Source organism: Jaminaea rosea, assembly GCF_003144245.1.
Source record: "Jaminaea rosea strain MCA 5214 unplaced genomic scaffold BDZ90scaffold_10, whole genome shotgun sequence".
NCBI lineage: Eukaryota > Fungi > Basidiomycota > Exobasidiomycetes > Microstromatales > Jaminaea > Jaminaea rosea.
The window spans coordinates 158,660-175,655 of record NW_020289984.1 but is presented as its reverse complement, the minus strand read 5'-3'; the positions used below and the strand labels follow the sequence as shown (position 1 = coordinate 175,655).

Sequence of the window (16,996 nt, the reverse complement as noted above, 5' to 3'; positions counted from 1 at the left end):
CACGCGGCGAGCGACGAGCGGGCGGCCACAAACGGTACGACAGAAGCTGCGACAGAAGCGTGCAGCTACGATGTGCAGAGCGATGACTAGTAATAGCATTCAGAGGTAAGCGTGCTCAGCGCGCCACGACGACGGGTTTGACTGTCTCCTCCTCCTCCTCCTCCTCGTCATCGTCCGCCCACACCTTTGGTATATGGGAGCTCAGAGCTAATGCCACCTCAACGGCGATGACTGGATGCAAAGCGGCGCAAGGACGGCACAGTCAGTAGCTGCTGTGTGATCTCGAAATATCACGACGAGTAACTCACGAGCGATAATGACGAGCTCCATACGATGGCTCGAGCCCTCGGTCAAGAGCGCCCTGAGCACACCCATGAGGTTCTCGGCGTGGTCGAGCTGCTCGTTGAGCGATCGGAACCTCGATTCGATGTCGAGAGTCGTGCAGATCGAATCGTAGTGCTGCTCCATTCTCGCATTCTCCCAGAAGAGCTCAAGCTCCTCGACTTTGGACCCTTCCTCGAGATTGACCATCTGACGCAGCTTCAGGAGGCGTCCCATCTTGCGCACCACCTCTCGCCGTGAGATGGGTACGCGACCTTTTTCTTCGAGTAGGCGCGGGATGCCTTGGACGGATGCAAGGTACGTCGAGAGGGACGTCTCTTGTGACGACAGACGCGCAGAGAGGGCCAGGCCTGCGCTGAAGGAGAGGCGAGCGAGGAGTGGTGACCAGGGATCGTCATAGGTGGGCGACTCTGGATCTGCCTCGGGCGGTGCTCGTCCGATGATTAGAACGTCGCCGACGACTCGCGTCACCTCTTCTTCGTTGCGTAAGAACTCCTGGCGTTAACAAAGGGTTGGGGCAGGACTCTGATCAGCTTCGAAGAAGAGCATATCCTCCCTTCTTGACTCGCACCACTGGTACGCACCATCTCTTCCTCTCCGACATCTTCATAGGCTCCCCGTTCAACCTGCCACGTCGACGTTCCCTTCTCCTGCCTTGGGGTGAGGACGAGAGACCTAAATCGCTTCGACTGTTCGGCGTTGATGCCCCATGTCACGTAGGCGCCACTGCGGAGTATGAAGACTTCGCCCGAGCCAGCGCGATGGGAGGTGTAGCTTGCAGGGCCGGCGTGGCTAGAGACTGGCCAAGACGGCAGATAGATGACTTGACCGTCTTCCAAGAGCTGCCAATCTGGAGGCAGTCTGCCAGATTGAATGAGCGCATTGAAGTCGTAGGTCGACGCCGTTGCGTGAGCAATGACCTGCTGCAGCTTTGCCGGTGGGGAGGAAGTTACACGCGAGAAGGTGTCCTGTTGCAGAGCAGCCTGATGAGCAGCCTGCTGCTCTGGAGTAGGCTGTTCAGGAGCCAAGGCGTCGGCGGAAGTGCCTAGTTGCGAGCGCAGTAGGCGGGATGTACGGGCATTGACCTTGGACGACGGCTTGAGCGTCTTAGCGGGCGCCTTTGGAGGAGCTGACGCTAAAGACGAAGATGAGGATGTCATGCACCGAATGGCGAGGCGCGAATAGGCCTGCGACGCAGGGGCGACGGGCACGGCTACCCGCGCTGCACTTCTCAGCATGGCGAGTGGCGGCGGTGGCGGCGGCGACGATGGGAAGGTGTTGAGCAGGCTAACGGCTATCTAACAGAGGCGACAATTCATTTCCTCCTCATCGACTGGCGCCTATCATCTCAGCCCGGCCCTCTTCTTGCCTTTCCCCCCCTTCCGCCCTTCCCGCCCTTCCGCCCTTCCGCCCTTGCACCTGCGACGCCTCCACCGCCATGCTGCGCCCGCAGGAAGAAGGGAAGGAAATCTCAATCCAATTCGTCAGAGGACGACGCCGATATCCCTTCCATCTCCACCAACGCACCCGAAATGTCGTCTTCATCTCAGCCCTGCTACTTTGGCATCGACGTAGGCACTGGGTCTGCGCGAGCCATCCTCGTCACCGCAGACGGCGAGGTTTTGGCCACGCACTCACAGAATACAAAGACGTGGCGAAGCCCAGACGACTCCAGGATCTTTCAGCAGTCGACAGGCGACATATGGGCAGCAATTGCTGCCTGCGTCAACAAGTGTCTCGTCGTGTCCAAGGTAGACCCAGCTCGAGTGAAAGGTCTTGGCTTCGACGCTACTTGCTCCCTCGCCGTTGTAGACGATGAGGGTAAGCCAGTCGACGTCAGTCCACCTCAGCATGGACAGCAGTGGGGGTCGTCCTCCTTGCGAACCAGCCAGGACAGCTTTGTGCCCAATATTGTCCTCTGGGCGGACCACCGAGCTGAAGAGGAGGCGCGTACCATCAATTCTACGGGCCACAAGGTCCTCGACTACGTTGGCGGATCAATGTCGCTTGAGATGGTGAGCACCGGACGAGGTGAAGGGTAGTCAATCCGAAAGATCCAACTGACACAAGTGGTCCTCCTCCCCTCTCGCTGCTCCATCACAGGAGATTCCCAAGACGCTCTGGCTCAAGAAGAACATGCCCGACTTGCTCTTCTCGCGCTGCCAATTCTTCGACCTCCCGGACTGGCTCACCTACAAGGCCACGGCATCGACCGCTCGCTCTACCTGCTCCCTCGTTTGTAAGACGTCGTACATCCCGCCTGGTGTCGCCGGTTCCACCATTGGATGGTCGCCAGACTTTCATCAAGCCATCGGCCTGGGTTGCCTCACCGACAATGACTTCCATCAGATCGGAGGCGTGCCCGGCAAGAATGGCCTCGTCCAAGTGGCTGGCCAGCCTGTAGGCCAAGGCCTGACAAAGGAAGCAGCGGCCGACTTGGGGCTTCTGCCTGGTACAGCAGTTGGCTCAGCCCTCATCGACGCCTATGCTGGCTGGGTGGGTACCGTAGCCGCGCCAGCCACTAATGAGCCCGGTTCGGCCAACGTCTCCCTCGCCTCGTCCAAGCACCGTCTGGCGGCTATCGCAGGGACGTCGACGTGCTACTGCGTGCAAGCTCAGGGTGGCAACGACGATGGCGTTTTTGTCGAGGGCGTCTGGGGCCCCTATAAGGACGTCGTCTTTCCTGGCTTCTGGCAGAATGAAGGTGGGCAGAGCTCGACGGGTCAGCTCATCGATTTCATCATTGAGACACACCCGGCGACTCCGCAGCTCAAGGCTCAAGCAGAGCGCGAGGGCACCAGCTTGTTTGCCCTCCTGGACGGCATCCTTGCTTCCCTGGCCAAGCGGCACAATGCCTCGACACTCGTACACCTTACGCGCGACCTGCACATCTATCCTGACCTGCACGGCAACCGCTCTCCGCTCGCAGACCCGTCGATGAAGGGCATCATCTCGGGCCTCACCCTCTCGTCCGGACCAGAAGACCTTGCGCTCAAGTACCTTGCGACTCTCGAAGCCATCGCGCTCCAGACGCGACAGATCATCGAAAAGATGAACAGCAAGGGACACGAGATCGATTCAATCTACATGAGCGGCTCGCAGGCAAAGAACGAAACGCTGATGCACCTTCTCGCCGACGGCTGCAACGTCAAAGTCTTGATCCCAGAAGGCGGAGGAGCGACAGCCGTTGTGAAAGGGTCGGCAATTCTCGGTCGCTTTGCACACGAGGTCAGCGACAAGCGCGCCGCCCTCGCCACGCAGGGTGACGTGACCGCAGCAGGATGGGAGGACCGCGAGCGACTGTGGGACCTCATGGTAACAATGACGAAGGCAGGGCATTTTGTGTATCCATCTGGTAACGAGTCAGAGAAGAAGCTGCTGGACGCCAAGTATCGCATCTTCCTAGAGATGATCGACGCGCAGAGGAGGTGGAAGAAGATGATGGACGAGGCGATGGCATGATGCGCTTTGCTCTGAGCGACTAGTACAATCATAATCGCATTCAGTCTTCCCCGCGAGCTATCGGAAGGTGATGGCAGCGCTGCGCGCGCTGCCCATTTGCGTGATCGCGAAGCCGACGCGCACCGCGTGTACAAAGGTGTCACGCTTCTTCGTCTTACATCACTCCTTCAAGACGCAACAATTGCCTGGTGTGACCTTAAAATTACAGACTTGCGCTGTTTGTACAAGTCCTAGCATGCCTTGCGCACTGTGATCTTCACTGATCAGCAGCTTGCAGCAGTGATTTAGCATCTCGACACGCGTGATCTGACTGCGTTCAAAGAAATGATCTCTTTCGCGACCGCAGCGCTTCTGCCTTATTCTTCGGTGACGTTACAGCGCTTTGTCAGCGGGAAGAGCCCACCCCAATGCGCTTTGTCAGCGTCACAGCTGTATGTTGTCAGGTGAGGTTCGTTCTCCTTAGGAGGAGCATAGAGTCTGCTGTACTGGGCTTTGACATTTGGTCGCAAGGCCGCTACTGAGTGCGATGTACCTTGCGTACTTTGCTCTCCATTTGCAACATGCTCAGATGTTGCATCAAGATGAGGCAGCAATAGAATGAGGGTTCGTGATGCAAGAATGTTGATGAAAGCCCAGCACCATTGATCAAGGTCAAGAGAAGCATGAGTGCCACACGTTGTCATGCGAAGGTATTCAGCAACACGGGTGACGATGTCTGGCTTTGCCTTTGACCTTCTACGACTGATGCCTTCATGCAGCACGCTCGTGATGGCGGACTGTCGGCATGCTGATCACTCGCTGTCAAGTCCGGATTGTCAGCAGATGTCATTGAATGTAAGAGTCAAAGATGAAGGACAACACAGCCGCAGCCAGGAGCTCTCACGCACGTGCGCTGCGCGGCGCCGCGTGTCTTCACACCACACTCTCCTCGTCCGTCGCGCGGTCAATGAGCTCGAAAGCGTCGTCATCCTCATCGTCGACATCCGAGGAGCGGACACTGCTGAGCGCCGGGCTACGGAGGCTTTCGCTGGTGGTGTGGGTGGCGGAAGTGGTCACGTCGGAGAAGCCATCGACGTCCGTTGCGGGAGCAAGGCTAGCTGAGCCGTCGTGATCTTCGGGGGCCACAGGGATGGTGAGGAGCGAAGAACTTGAGAGTGACGTGGACGAGGGCTCTATGGCGGACTCGCCGTGGGACGCGCTGACTGTGAGATGAATCTGCTCGCCAAATCGGTTAGGTGAGGAGGAGCCCATGCGATGGTAGTAAGCCAATCTGAGGAAAGCCTCGTCAAGGACCTCGGCAGGGCGGGCGATAAAGAGAGTCTCGCCCGCTGACAGCTGAAGCTTGTCGCCTCCCTTGATGAGATCTGTCGTAGGCACAGTCCCGTGCCAGCGTGGGCCGGCATACACGACATCGATTACAATTGCATCCTTGCCTTGGAGCGGCCAGGGCGAGGCACCCGTGTTGCGTATCGTCCACCCTTGTGCGGTGGTCTCGACGATCTCGCTGTTCCAAGTGCCGGACTGCATCTTGTAGCCAAGAGGCACAAACGCGGGCACGGATGCAGACGCGGGCGCCGTCGTGGAGTTGCGACCGGTGGCGGCGGCGGCATCGTCTGGCTCGCCCATGAAGACGTTCTCGCTCGCTTCGCTGCTTCTCTCTACCTTTCCCTCGCCGCAGGCTTGCTCGTGGAGCGCGCGGACCACTGCTTGCTCGCTATCGACCTCCTTGGCGCGGAGGAAGATCTTGACCTGCTGAACCTGAGCCCGTGTTATGCGGTCGAGATCGAGAGTGATGTCGTCGGCAGGAGTCTCGGCGCCGCCACTGATGGCGCGCACGGCCGCGCTGCCGTGGAGAAACCAGACGATGTTCTTGACGAGGGATGGCCAGCTGTCGCCTTCATTGTTGATGGCCGCTGCTATGGACGACGAGAATTCGACCTTCTCATCCGCCGAAAGCTCCGAGTTGTCAGGCACGGGCTCGTCAAGGACGTCGATGACTACGCGCGGCTGTGCGACAGAGGTGGGAGGAGAAGCAACTTTGTCCTTCGTCTCCATCTCCTCCTTCCCTCGAGCCATGTCTTGGGCGGGCTTCGACTTCTGCCCCATCTCCTTGGCCCTGGCCGTTTGGACAGCGATCCCAAAGAGACGAGGCTCGTGAATGGTGAGGAAGAGGTGGTCGGAACCGTGTGTCTTGACGTGTGCCTTGCGGTGACCTTTGTAGCAGGGCTCGCACATGTCAAAGTCGGGGCATGCAGTGCACTTGAAGCGGATGCCCTCGACCTGTGAATCACACGGCCCATCGCAGTAGATGTTAGGGTGCAGCGTAGGTCTGGCGCTGGGCGGGACGGGGACGTCGCTGGGAGCCACGGGACCGGGCATGATACCATCCTGGCTCATGAGCTGCAGGTAGAGGCAGGTTGTCTCAGCAAGCTACCACGTATGAACCTTTCCTTTTCACCCCACTCACTGTACTGTACGCGTCGAGGAACTTGCTCATCGTCTTAGCGATACCGGATGCCTCCTCCTTGAGGTCAAGTTTTTGAGTGGGTCGATCAGCGGACGCCTTGCTGCGCTGAGCATCCGAGACTGGCGTACTCTTGGTGGCGAGCTCAGCCTTGAGCTTGCGATTCTCAGTCTGCAATTCGCTGATACACTTGACGAGACCAGCCAGGTTTTGCTGAAAGGTCATTGGCTCCTTGTTGCTTTCTGGCGTGGTGGTGGTCGTCGTCGTCGTGCTCTGCGCGCCCGTAGGCTGAGCAGCCTTTGGACGGAGACGATAGTTGATGGACATGGGCTTGCCGGCATCGAGGCAATCTCGAACACGCTTCTCAAACTTGTCCTTGCTGCCACTGGGGACACCCGCGCTGGATCGCTCGCCGCTTCCCTTAAAGAAGATGTCGACGGCCATCGACGTATCGTTTGAGGCAAGGATCGTGGGCAGTCGACGTCGAAAGGACTTGATGTCACCATCTGATCGTAAGCCCTCGACGGCAATGCGACGCGGAGTCTGAGGCTGTGGCGTAGACATGTTGCTGGCCAAGATGATCAGCGTCGTATTGCTGATATCGGTGGGAATAGTCATGGACGCCATTGCAGAGTGACGCCAAGGTCGGTGATGGTGGGATGATGATGGTGTTGACGGTCGCGATGGCAAGAAAGGAGGACACAGCCAAGAACTGAGCACTGGCGGCACTCAGCCCTCGAGTGAGCGGCAATCGACAGGCGGCATGAGCTCACACGGCGCACGGGCCTCGCACTTTTCAGACGCACAGCCCACCTGCTCTCGCCTCGCTCAACTCGAAATCGACCAAGAAAACGGCTGATGATTGATTATTCGAGAAAGGTGGGGAGAGGCGAGAGGGTGAGAAAGGAGACAACAGTCATCTGGGGCTTATCGAGTCTAAGGAAAGCGGGGCCGAGTCCACTGCAGGTGCAAAATAGAGGGCTCGCGGGACAGTATTACAGGTAAAGAGGAGAGAGGGGTGGGAACGATCGATGATGATAAGAGAAGTTGAGTGTGGACGTTGGCTGTGTACTTGCAAGCGACGTCGTCGCACTACGCCGCCGCCGCATCGACCAGACTGGCCAGCATCGCTGTACTGAGCTTGGCCAATACCAAGCGCCGCGCATCCGTAAGAGGAGCACCGAAGCTGCCGCACTTCAGCAGGCTCGAGAAACCAGCCTCCTCCAAAAAGGCCTCGGGCCCACCTCGTCGAGCCGTCTCTGCCGCCTGCGCCGCAAAGACGGGCTCGAAAATGGCAGCCTGCGCAATTGTCTGTACCGCGTCCACAATTGGGCCAAGTTGCGAGTTGATAAGGATCTCGCGCATGGAGGGAGCCAGCGAGTTGTAGAGAATCGAGAGGATGGCTGGAGTCTCGCGGCTTGCGTCGGCCAAGTAAGTAAAGAGGATGAGCCTTTCCCCTTCGCTGCTGGCGTTGAGCAAGAGACTGCACACAAGGGCTACGGCGAGGAGAGCTGTCTTGTTGTCAGGAATCTCGAGATACTTGAAGAAGCCATTGCTGCCGTCGCCTGTCGCAGCGCCGCCGCCAACTACGACGATGCTGCCGCCGCCACCTTCAACCTGCCATCGCTGCGTGCTGGCCAGTGCTGTGACAGCCTCTTGACTAGCCTGTGCAGGCAGACCTGCCAGGGTAAGCAGCTCGCCGTAGTCTTCCGCTTTGCCAATCGTCGGCAGCAGAGCCACGAAAAAGCCCAGTTGCTCCGCATCGACCTTGCCGTGCGCCGACCTGCGTGAACCGTCTGCTGCCGCTGATGTCGCACTCAGCAGACTGCGCAAGAGGGTTGTCGTGGCAGTCTTCGTCGACGGATGCCGCAGACCCTTGACGAGCAGAGCGGCAAGATGGAATGAGAAGCTGCCCTCAAAGTCGACACCACACTCAGCGTCGAGGCGATCCGCAGCGTCTTGCACCTCAGCTCGAGCGGCAGAGAGGACTCCCATCAAGTCGGAACCCATGGCCTCGGCCGTCTTGCGCTCTTCCAAAGTCGTGACAGTCGTCTGCAGGAGCTGGACACCAGCCTTGAAGAGGGGTACGTGACCGCTCTGCACCATTGCGACGCCCAGCCAGAACATCTGAGCCAGATAGCGCGATTGCGGCGGGAGAATGGTGACGACCTTGCCCAGGCAGGCTACTATGCTGATCATGGGCGCGTCGTTGCCAAGGTTTGCCCACTCAGTGATGCTACCACGGAGCGAGACCAAGATCTGGTAGAGCAAGTCATCGTCGATCTCCCCGCGAGCCAGGCAGCCAAGCAGCACAAAGGCTCGAGCCTGCACGATGGGATTGTACTGGAAGGCCTTGCTTGTCACCAGGCTTGTCAGGCGAGCTCGCCAGCTGTTGGCCGTGTCCACCGTCGGAGCTGCCAGCTCTGCAATCTCGTAGATGAGCTCGGCGAGGCTTGCAATCTGATCGCTGTCTGGCGGTGGTCGTACCACGTCGGAGGAGGCGAGAGTGTAGGCGTCACCGTCGGTGCCCTGAGGCAAGCCAAAGAGAGGAGCGGATTCGTCACCAGCCAGGCGCTCGAGGAGGCCAGCAAGACCTTCTCGGTTGTGCACAGTGCCCTCATCGCTGCTGACCTCGCGCACGCTGCTGCTACCGCCACCATTGGCCGTTGTGGCCGTCGAGCTTGAGCCTGTCATCTCGAGCCTGTCTTCTGTGCAGAGCGAGTGAATGAGGTTGATGGCGGTGCCGCGAATAGCGTAGCGCGTTGCGTCAGCGCCGTTGCCCGCAAGGAGTAAGACGACGTGCAGCACCTCGGGCAGGTAAAGTAGAGCCTCGAGACGGCCGGCGGTAAACGACAAGACCATGTTGATACGAGTCAAGGTAGCAATCTCTTTCCAAGCCGAATTTTCGTGCAGGCTGGCCACCGTGGGATTGTGAGACGTCTTGCCAATAGCCCTGCGTAGCCTGGCCAAGAGCTTGCCACGCAGATTCATCGACGAAAAGGAAACCATTGTGTCAACGACGGCGTCGAAGCGTGGTGAGTAGAGGCCGGAATCAATGGCAGCCTCGCAAAAGACTTCCAAGACGAGGGGAATAAGGTCGTCGAGCTTGCTGACGTGACACCAGACGGTCCTCTGCATGACAGCGAACATGTCGCTCTGCTTCGTGGTGATGGCCAGGAGCTGGCCGAAGATCTCCTTGATGCGGCGCTGAAATTCTGGTTGCTCCTCGCGGCTGGCATGGGTGAACATTACGAGATTGGATAGCCAGGGAGCCATGTACTGCAGGCTCATCGTCTTTTGGTTGGGCGACGCCGCTTCGAAGCCCTCGAAGAAGGAGACGAAGAACTCGAGCGTGGCGCCTGGAGCTGCAACGGCGAAGTCGCGGCTGAGATCGACCACAAAGCTCGTCGTGTTGGCCGGCAGCGAAAGGCCCTTGCTATTGAGCAGCTTCTTGCGAGCAGCCGATGCGCCAAAGTTGAATGAGCCAGAGAGTGCGCAGAGTAGATTGTATGCGCTCAAACGCAGACCGGGATGCTCGCTGGTGATATTGAGCATGGCCATATTGAGCAGTGTGCCTGGTACGTCACTGGGTAGAAGCGTACGGTCGAGCGACTTAGTCGGGCGGATGCGTGACACTCGGGCCCTCGCCTCCCTGAGCGCTTGCACGATGTTCGTCCTTTCACGACTGTGGAAGAGGAAAGAGAGCTCGCTCGCTCTGACGGTGAGCAGGAAGGTGTTGTCGTCGCCTCGATTGGCGAGCGAGCGGACGTCGTCGATATCGGCCAGATGAAAGACGTCATTGGCGTTGGCGGGGCGACCAGCGAAGAACTCCGTGCCCTTGAGCGCGGTGATCTGCAGATACTCGCCACCAATCTTGAATGTGACTGGGATTAGCTGGCGGTAGTACCATACCATCGTCACTTGAGTGAAGCGATGCTCAGCGACGGCAGATGTGATGGCGAGCGTCTCCGGGCAGAGAGCTACGTTGCGACGCTCAATGAAGGAGTCGAGCTCGCCCAACGAGTTGCAATGGTGGATCTGGAGGTTTTGTGCCACCAAGCCAATCGTGCCAGAGTAGGCTGAATCCGGGAACGATCTCGCCGACTCGTACCACAGCCGTACCGCCGTATTTGGGTTGAACATGACGACGCCTCGAATCTTGCTCGCAATGTCAGGAGGGATGATGCTCGCAAAGTAGAATGCCCAAGCTGGTGGCATCAAATTGCTCTTCTTGAGAGCCGTCATGTCGACAATGGCGTCAAACTCCTGGCCTCGCAGCTGCTCAAGCGTCTGGATCCCGTGCGCCATCAAGCCTTCAAAGTCGATCGTCTCTGCGTCTTGCAGGTTGGGGCAGTAGTAAACTACGGGACGGCCAGCTTTGGACGGAGGACCGATGTAGAAAAGCTTGTCGTAAGAATTGTCGTGCAAGTTGCGAGCGCCAGTGCGACGGTAGAAATCTTGCAGCGCTTGAGTACCTTGTCCGGGAGGCAGACCAGCGTTGTTCATGTTGCTGTTGCTTGCGTCGGACGCATGACGTCCAGGAGGCCCCAGCTCAGCCAACGTGGATTTGAGCTGGTCATAGGTCTGCCTGCCGCCGCTGCCAGCCATGCCAGTACCCGTTGGCGACGTGGGCTGATTTGAGCCATCGAAGCCAGGAGAAGAGGGCTGGGTTGTCGCGGACGCCCTGGACAGCAACTCATTGCCAACCTTCTCAGCATTGTCCACCATCCACTGGTGCAGAGCGCGCTGCTCTCGCTCATCGATGCCGTAACCGGATGGATGGATGCCATAGCCTAGGGGCTGATCAGCGGCGTGCAATCGCTCTGGATCGGTGCGCGTGTCTGAGATGCCGTCGAGGAAGGTAGTCACCCGCCAGACATTGCTCCTGAGGAAGTCATTGAGGCCAATCATGAACGGCTCTTTGTGCGCAGAAAAGAGATTGTTGCTCGCGAGCGTCTGCAGGATCTTGCTAACAAGGAGCAAGCCTCTTCGCAAGCCCTTGCCTGGACCGTCGAGGTTCATATCGATGTTCTGCGGCGCAACGATTGCTGGGCTGATGAAGCGCAGGAACATGAAGCCTCCAACGCCCTGGTAACGCGAGTTGGGAAACTTGCGGTCCATGACGAGGCGGATGTGGCGGCAGAGCTCTCTCATCACCGCTGGCACTTGAGCGGCAGAGTCGCAAATTGTGTTGATGAAGCTCTGCGCCGTCTCTTCCAGCCTCGACTGATTGACCATCGCTGACTCGCCAGGCTCCAGACGCTGAGGGTCGATCTCGAAGGAGAAGCCGCGTGGCTTGTTGGCCATCTCGGTGATAAGAGGAGTCATGATGGAGCGCAAGTAGTCGTAGCCGTGCGTCCTCGCAAAGAGAGACAACAGGTGAGTGCGGAACGAGTTGCTGCGGAATACCATCTCCTCAGATGCCGTGCTCTCGATCTCCTCCTCAACGGCGGCCTTGAGGAACTTGATAATGCCGCCCCTCGAGTCAAAGATGCTCAAGATGATGCGGTCAATGCCCAGCTCTGGGTCCCAACCACGGCAGACTTGGCAGATGGCGAGGGCGAGAGAGAAGTTACGATCGCCGATAAGCTCGACGAGACGATTCTGCTTCTGCGACTCTTTGAGACGCTCCAACGGATCAAAAGCGGTGCCCTGGTTGAGAACGTTCGTCATGATGCGCATGAAAGCCGTGCGTAGCTCTGGATCCTCCGAGTAGCCCAGCATGAGCGAGTGTTGGAGGCCGCTGTCGATGTTCGATGCCAGCAAGTTAGACAAGGCCAAAATGGCCGATTCTCGCAACGGAGCAGTCTCTTTGAGCACGGCCTCGCGATTACGTTGAGCAGTCAAGGCGGCAGTCGAGAGTAGCTGCCCGGCTCGAGCTCGATCCACGATGCTAGCCGCGGATCCGATGCCGATACCCACCGACGACTCGAGCTGCCGAGTGCGGTTGAGAATGCGGATGAAGATGCTGGAGAAGAGCGAGAATTGCCTCGACTTGGCCCATTCGACCTTTTCGTCCAGCATGAGCGCATCGTCGGCCAGTAGCAGTGGCAAGCCGTCCAAAAGAGTCGAGATGATCTTCAGGCATGCAACGTCGAGCTCACGCTGGAGTCGGTCGATCTTGCCAGATGCCTTGCCGTCCTCGCTGACAGGCGAGTCCGAGGTCCAAGTGATGAGAGCCTGAAAGAGGCGATTACGCACACGCAGCTCGTTGCGGAAGGCAAACATGTGCCTCTTGTCCATGAGAGCCTCGCAAAGTTGGCACATCGATGTCTTGATGCGCAGAGCCTGCTCGCGACGACCAAGAGCATTGACATACTCAACGTAGAGGACCATGAGCGAGCCGATGTCGACGCTGCCGGTCCATTCCGTGCACTCGACGTCAATGCGATTGAGTACCATCTGAACGACGGATATTGATTGCTCAACGAAGATGGTGAACATCTCGGACGGTTGAGGCAGGCCCGTTGATTTGTCGAAAAAGTCGCCCAGTACGGCATGGATCTGGCGGAAGAGAGCGCCTGATAGTCGCGAATTGAGGTCCAGGCCAAGTGTCTCCTTGACTTTCTCCCGCACCCACACTGAGTCGGAGACGAGAAGGTCGACCATCTCTTGGAGAAAGCTGTCGATCAGCTGATGGATGTCGGCGGGAAGGGCGAAATCCGGGTCGAGCATCGAGTCGGGGAGTGCAGGCAAGTCGGTAGGCGCCGATCCCATAAAGCAACCGCTGAGTGAAGCCAAAAAGCCAGCGTAGTTGTCCCACTGAGCTGCCACGCGCTCGTCAACCACGGATTCGCTCGAGGATCCATTCTCGATGGGTTTGGCCACAATGGAGGTGAGGACGCTCCACCTTCGCAGCGTCTCCTTCCAGGTGATCAGCGCTGCCGGCGTAGGATACTTGATGTTGCGCAGCAATGCACGGATGCGTTTCTGACGAGCTACGCGGCCGAGGGTGAAAAAAGCCGGATCAGTGAGCTTCTCCCAAAAGACGCTCCAGTCATCGCCGAGCGCCTTGGCCATGTCGCCCACTCGTCTCGCCTCTCTGCGCAGGAGGACAACGCTGGCACAGCTGCTCAATGCCATGGTCACCACCTCGGAATCAGCAGAGCAGATGCCGAGGAAGAAGCCAATCGAAAGCATCAGCCGCTCGAGGAGCTTCTCGATAAAGGACGGGCGAGGCGTCTCTGCCTTTTCTGCGACCGACATCGCGCTGTAGCTCAAAGCATTTTGGACCTGCAGTTGAAGTCCAGAAACCCACAAGCGATACCAATGTCGCTGCTCGACGGCGTCGGGTGCGCGCACGAGATGTTCTGAGAGCCTTTGGGTCAACATTGCCTCAGACGAGTGCATGGCCCTGCGGGCATGAAGCAAGAAGGTTGCGTGATGCTCGTCTGGACGGTCAGAGCCATGGCCGTGGCCGCCTCCCTGTGCCGATTGATAGCAAGCGTGCAAGACGTCAAGAGCTGCGGCGTGAAGCTCTGTGCAGCCAGGTAGAAAGGACGCGCGGGTGATCATGAAGATCAAAGAGAGGACCGAGTCCGTCTGCATGGCCCCCTGAAGGAGCTGGTCCATATCACCGACTGATCGGTGAGGCGACAGAGATGCCAGACCCGTCGAATAATTGAAGGCGAGTCCGTGCGAGGCAGTGCGCGGATCGGCCTTCCAGACGCTGAGGATGGCGTGCAGGAGCTGAAGGCGATTCTGAAGATCGTCGGCGCCGGCTTTGCCCGCGCCAGGGAGGACCCTTCGTGCTGGCTGCTGCTGCGTTCGCCCCTCTCTCAAAAGCCTGTACACGAGGTCTTTAAATGTCCGTCTCATCCACGGGCTCGCCTGCGGGAAGACGATGGGCACTTGCGGATTCCAAGGGATGTGTAACGACTCGCTAACGAGCTGCAGAATGGCCTTTAGAAAGCCAACTTTGAAGGCTGTCGGGCTGGAATCAGCGATGCAAACGGGAATGGTGTGCTGCAACGTCCTCTTCGGATCGAGGCGGAAGAAGCTGATGAAGCCATCGACGATGAGTGAGGTTTCAATTTGCTTGGCGGAGTTGAGCATAGGCTTAGAGGGGTCGAAGACTCGCTCCTTGAGCTCTCGCTCGAACTCTGGGACCAACATGCGCAACCCGCTATTGCTCGTCGGAGGCGTGTACGTAGCAGCCTTGCAAATGTCCATGGCGCAAACAGCGGCAATGTCCCCGTACTTGCCCGTCTTGAGAGCTTTGCGAAGGGCGTCAATGAAGCTCGCCTTCTTGGCCAAGCCTGCCGAGGCATTGTTCTTGCCACTGCCTCCCGAAGCGACGACTCTTGCTACAACGTCTGGGCAAAGAATGAGCAGCGCAGTGAGCATCGGCCAGAGTGCGGGTTTCCTCTTGCTTGCCTCAGAAAGCGTGAAGGCCTGATCGAAAAGGACCTCGGGATTCCCGTCGAGCCGCCTACCCGTCTGATAGAGCGTGGCGAAATGGACCGGGTTATATTGGATGAAGGCCCACACCATTCTGCGGACGATGAGGCCAGCCGTATTCTGCGTGCTCTTGCGCAAGTGGTGAAAGGCGCTCGTGAGCTCTTGGAAGACCATGGTAAGACGGCGCGGATCAAGATTGCCGCACTCGATGAGGCGCAGGTCGGCGGCATTGGGGAACTCCTCTGGCGTGGACATGAGGTAGGCGATGCGATTCTTGATCCTCGCAGAGACGACTTGCCAGTTGCTCGAACTGAGATAGAAGATGACTAGATTTGCGTAGCGGTAGATTGCCTTGGTCAAGGCTGGAACTGACTTGGTCAGATCCTCGCCGAGGCCTGCATTACCGAAGCCTTCTTGAGCGCCCCCAATGACGGCGAGGGGCTTGAAGCGCTGCGGCCTATCCGTCCCGCCAAGGTCAGGACAGCCGGGTGAAGGTACTTCAAAGGGAGCCAATGCCGGAGGACAGCCAGGTGGCAGGACGAAGAGACTGACACCATTGACGAGGGACAATGCTGCGACTGGTATGCCCTCGCTGTCGACGGCAGGTCCAGGAGCGCTGCCACTGCCACTCATGCCTCCTGCCGCACTCGTCGAGCCCATGTTCTCATCTCTTCCCGGTTGCGATTGCGTCTGCTCGTCCCACCGACTTTGCTGTTTGACGCTGCCGAAACTTGCCGTCTGATCCCAATCACGCATGGCTGACCTCGCTGCGCTGCTCATGCCGCCATGTTTGCCTGCACCCGATTGCGTCGCGTTGCCTGCCATTGAGAGGCCGGCCCACGCATTGATCTGGCGATCTTCCCGCGCTACCGTCTGCCGCAGTGTGACTGTCATGACTGAGAGGACTTGTTTGGCCAAGTGATCTTCTAGTGGGTCTGGGTCTACCCAAGCCAGAGGTAGAGGCTCTCGCGGCGCTCCCTCAGGGGATTGCTGCGGTGGAGCTACCTCTTGACAGCAGCGCCAATGGTATAGCATACATGCGGTCATGACTCTCAGGACGAGGAGCTGTGACTGGAGGAGGTTGACGCTGATCTGGTCTTCTGAGAATGCTTGAGCGCTCTGTGGGTTTGGGCCAGAACAGCGAGGTGAAAGTATTAGTCAATGCTATACACTTCAACACGATCAGCGGAACGAACCCTGTTGAGAGTCTCCATTGCAGCCATGAGTTCCTTGGCGACGGTAGGTAGTTGCGTTCGACTGACAGTAACGAGGTTGGCGACACATGATCGGACCAGCTCATCCTCTTCAAGGAAAGTGAGCTTGGTACCTGAATTGAAGGGAAGTCTACGCACAAGACGTTGGACTGCGCTCGCGATGAGCATCTGCGTCGTGTCAGCCATGGAAGTAGAGCCCGGGTATGACGCAGTCGACTCCATGGGTGAGGACTGAATAGCATGATGGCTCGATGGGCTGGCAGCCCCAGTACCCGGGGCAACGAGGGACTGAGAGCTCTCCCGATAGTTGCCTCTTGTGCTTAGAGATATTGAGCTTTGTGCTCGGTGCGATTGAGACTGAGACTGAGACTGTGATTGCGACTGCGAGTGGCTGGGCGTATGAATAGAGCTAGAGCTGCGCTTCTGAGCGATGGAGGGCATCTCGAGCGGAGTTCGACTCGACGATGAGGACATTGATATCGTCGAAATCGATTGATCTGCCATGCTGCCTCCCCCGTTGCCGCCGCCGCCAATAGAGGGGGGACTCATGGCGAAGGGCAGAGTAGCAGATGATGAATGAGGCGATGAGCGGATGGACCGATGATGCAGCGCGAAGGCAGAAAAGGAGGGTAAAGATGATTGTCGTCCGTCAATGCCTTCTGTAATCGTCAGGATGTCGAGGATGTCGAGGGCACTCTGGCAGGTCGGCTAGAAGCGAGGTCCCGATGAGAAGGGGATCTGACCGCCAGAGAGAGAGGAAGAAGAGGAAGAGGATGTGGTGCGTAGTGCGTGGTGCGTGTTGCGTGGTGCTACCTCAGTGCCTGTATGCCGTCGATAGTTCCAAATTGGGCGACGCACAGCTAGAGATCGGTCGTGCTCGAGGGTCCCAGCATAAGAAGTAGCTGTGGCCGCAGCAAGGAAAGAGATCAGACGGGATGAGATAGCAAGAGAATGCAGACGATGTCACGTCCAAGGCGATGCCCTGCCTCTGACGCCAACCGCGGGGCAGACGGGCGGGCGGGCGGGCGGACGACCGGGTGGGCAACACGGAGCCACAGAGAGAGAGCGGCCCAGACAGACAGACAAGTCGAAGCGCGGGCTCAAGTCCAAAGTC

At 58.4% G+C, this 16,996-nt stretch overlaps 4 protein-coding genes across 4 annotated transcripts; 1 reads left to right on the top strand and 3 right to left on the bottom strand.

Annotated features, from left to right (window-relative positions):
• Nucleotides 1-70: 70 nt before the first annotated feature.
• Nucleotides 71-1,662, bottom strand: BDZ90DRAFT_233083 (hypothetical protein). The gene is made up of 3 exons (XM_025506498.1): nucleotides 927-1,662; nucleotides 309-837; nucleotides 71-231 (listed from the first exon to the last, which is right to left on the bottom strand). Exons 1-3 carry the CDS (start codon nucleotides 1,578-1,580, stop codon nucleotides 116-118), a joined length of 1,299 nt encoding a protein of 432 aa, XP_025361052.1. The 5' UTR covers nucleotides 1,581-1,662; the 3' UTR covers nucleotides 71-115.
• A 154-nt stretch (nucleotides 1,663-1,816) lies between these two features.
• On the top strand, nucleotides 1,817-3,859 carry BDZ90DRAFT_241568 (Pentulose kinase). The gene is made up of 2 exons (XM_025507398.1): nucleotides 1,817-2,357; nucleotides 2,446-3,859. Exons 1-2 carry the CDS (start codon nucleotides 1,875-1,877, stop codon nucleotides 3,802-3,804), a joined length of 1,842 nt encoding a protein of 613 aa, XP_025361051.1. The 5' UTR covers nucleotides 1,817-1,874; the 3' UTR covers nucleotides 3,805-3,859.
• A 751-nt stretch (nucleotides 3,860-4,610) lies between these two features.
• BDZ90DRAFT_275214 (hypothetical protein) lies at nucleotides 4,611-6,925 on the bottom strand. Its single transcript, XM_025508868.1, has 2 exons — nucleotides 6,272-6,925; nucleotides 4,611-6,204 (listed from the first exon to the last, which is right to left on the bottom strand). The coding sequence occupies exons 1-2, from the start codon at nucleotides 6,893-6,895 to the stop codon at nucleotides 4,717-4,719; spliced, it is 2,112 nt and encodes a 703-aa protein (XP_025361050.1). The 5' UTR covers nucleotides 6,896-6,925; the 3' UTR covers nucleotides 4,611-4,716.
• A 184-nt stretch (nucleotides 6,926-7,109) lies between these two features.
• Nucleotides 7,110-16,824, bottom strand: BDZ90DRAFT_280476 (hypothetical protein). Its single transcript, XM_025509285.1, has 2 exons — nucleotides 15,865-16,824; nucleotides 7,110-15,787 (listed from the first exon to the last, which is right to left on the bottom strand). Exons 1-2 carry the CDS (start codon nucleotides 16,429-16,431, stop codon nucleotides 7,361-7,363), a joined length of 8,994 nt encoding a protein of 2,997 aa, XP_025361049.1. The 5' UTR covers nucleotides 16,432-16,824; the 3' UTR covers nucleotides 7,110-7,360.
• Nucleotides 16,825-16,996: the final 172 nt, after the last annotated feature.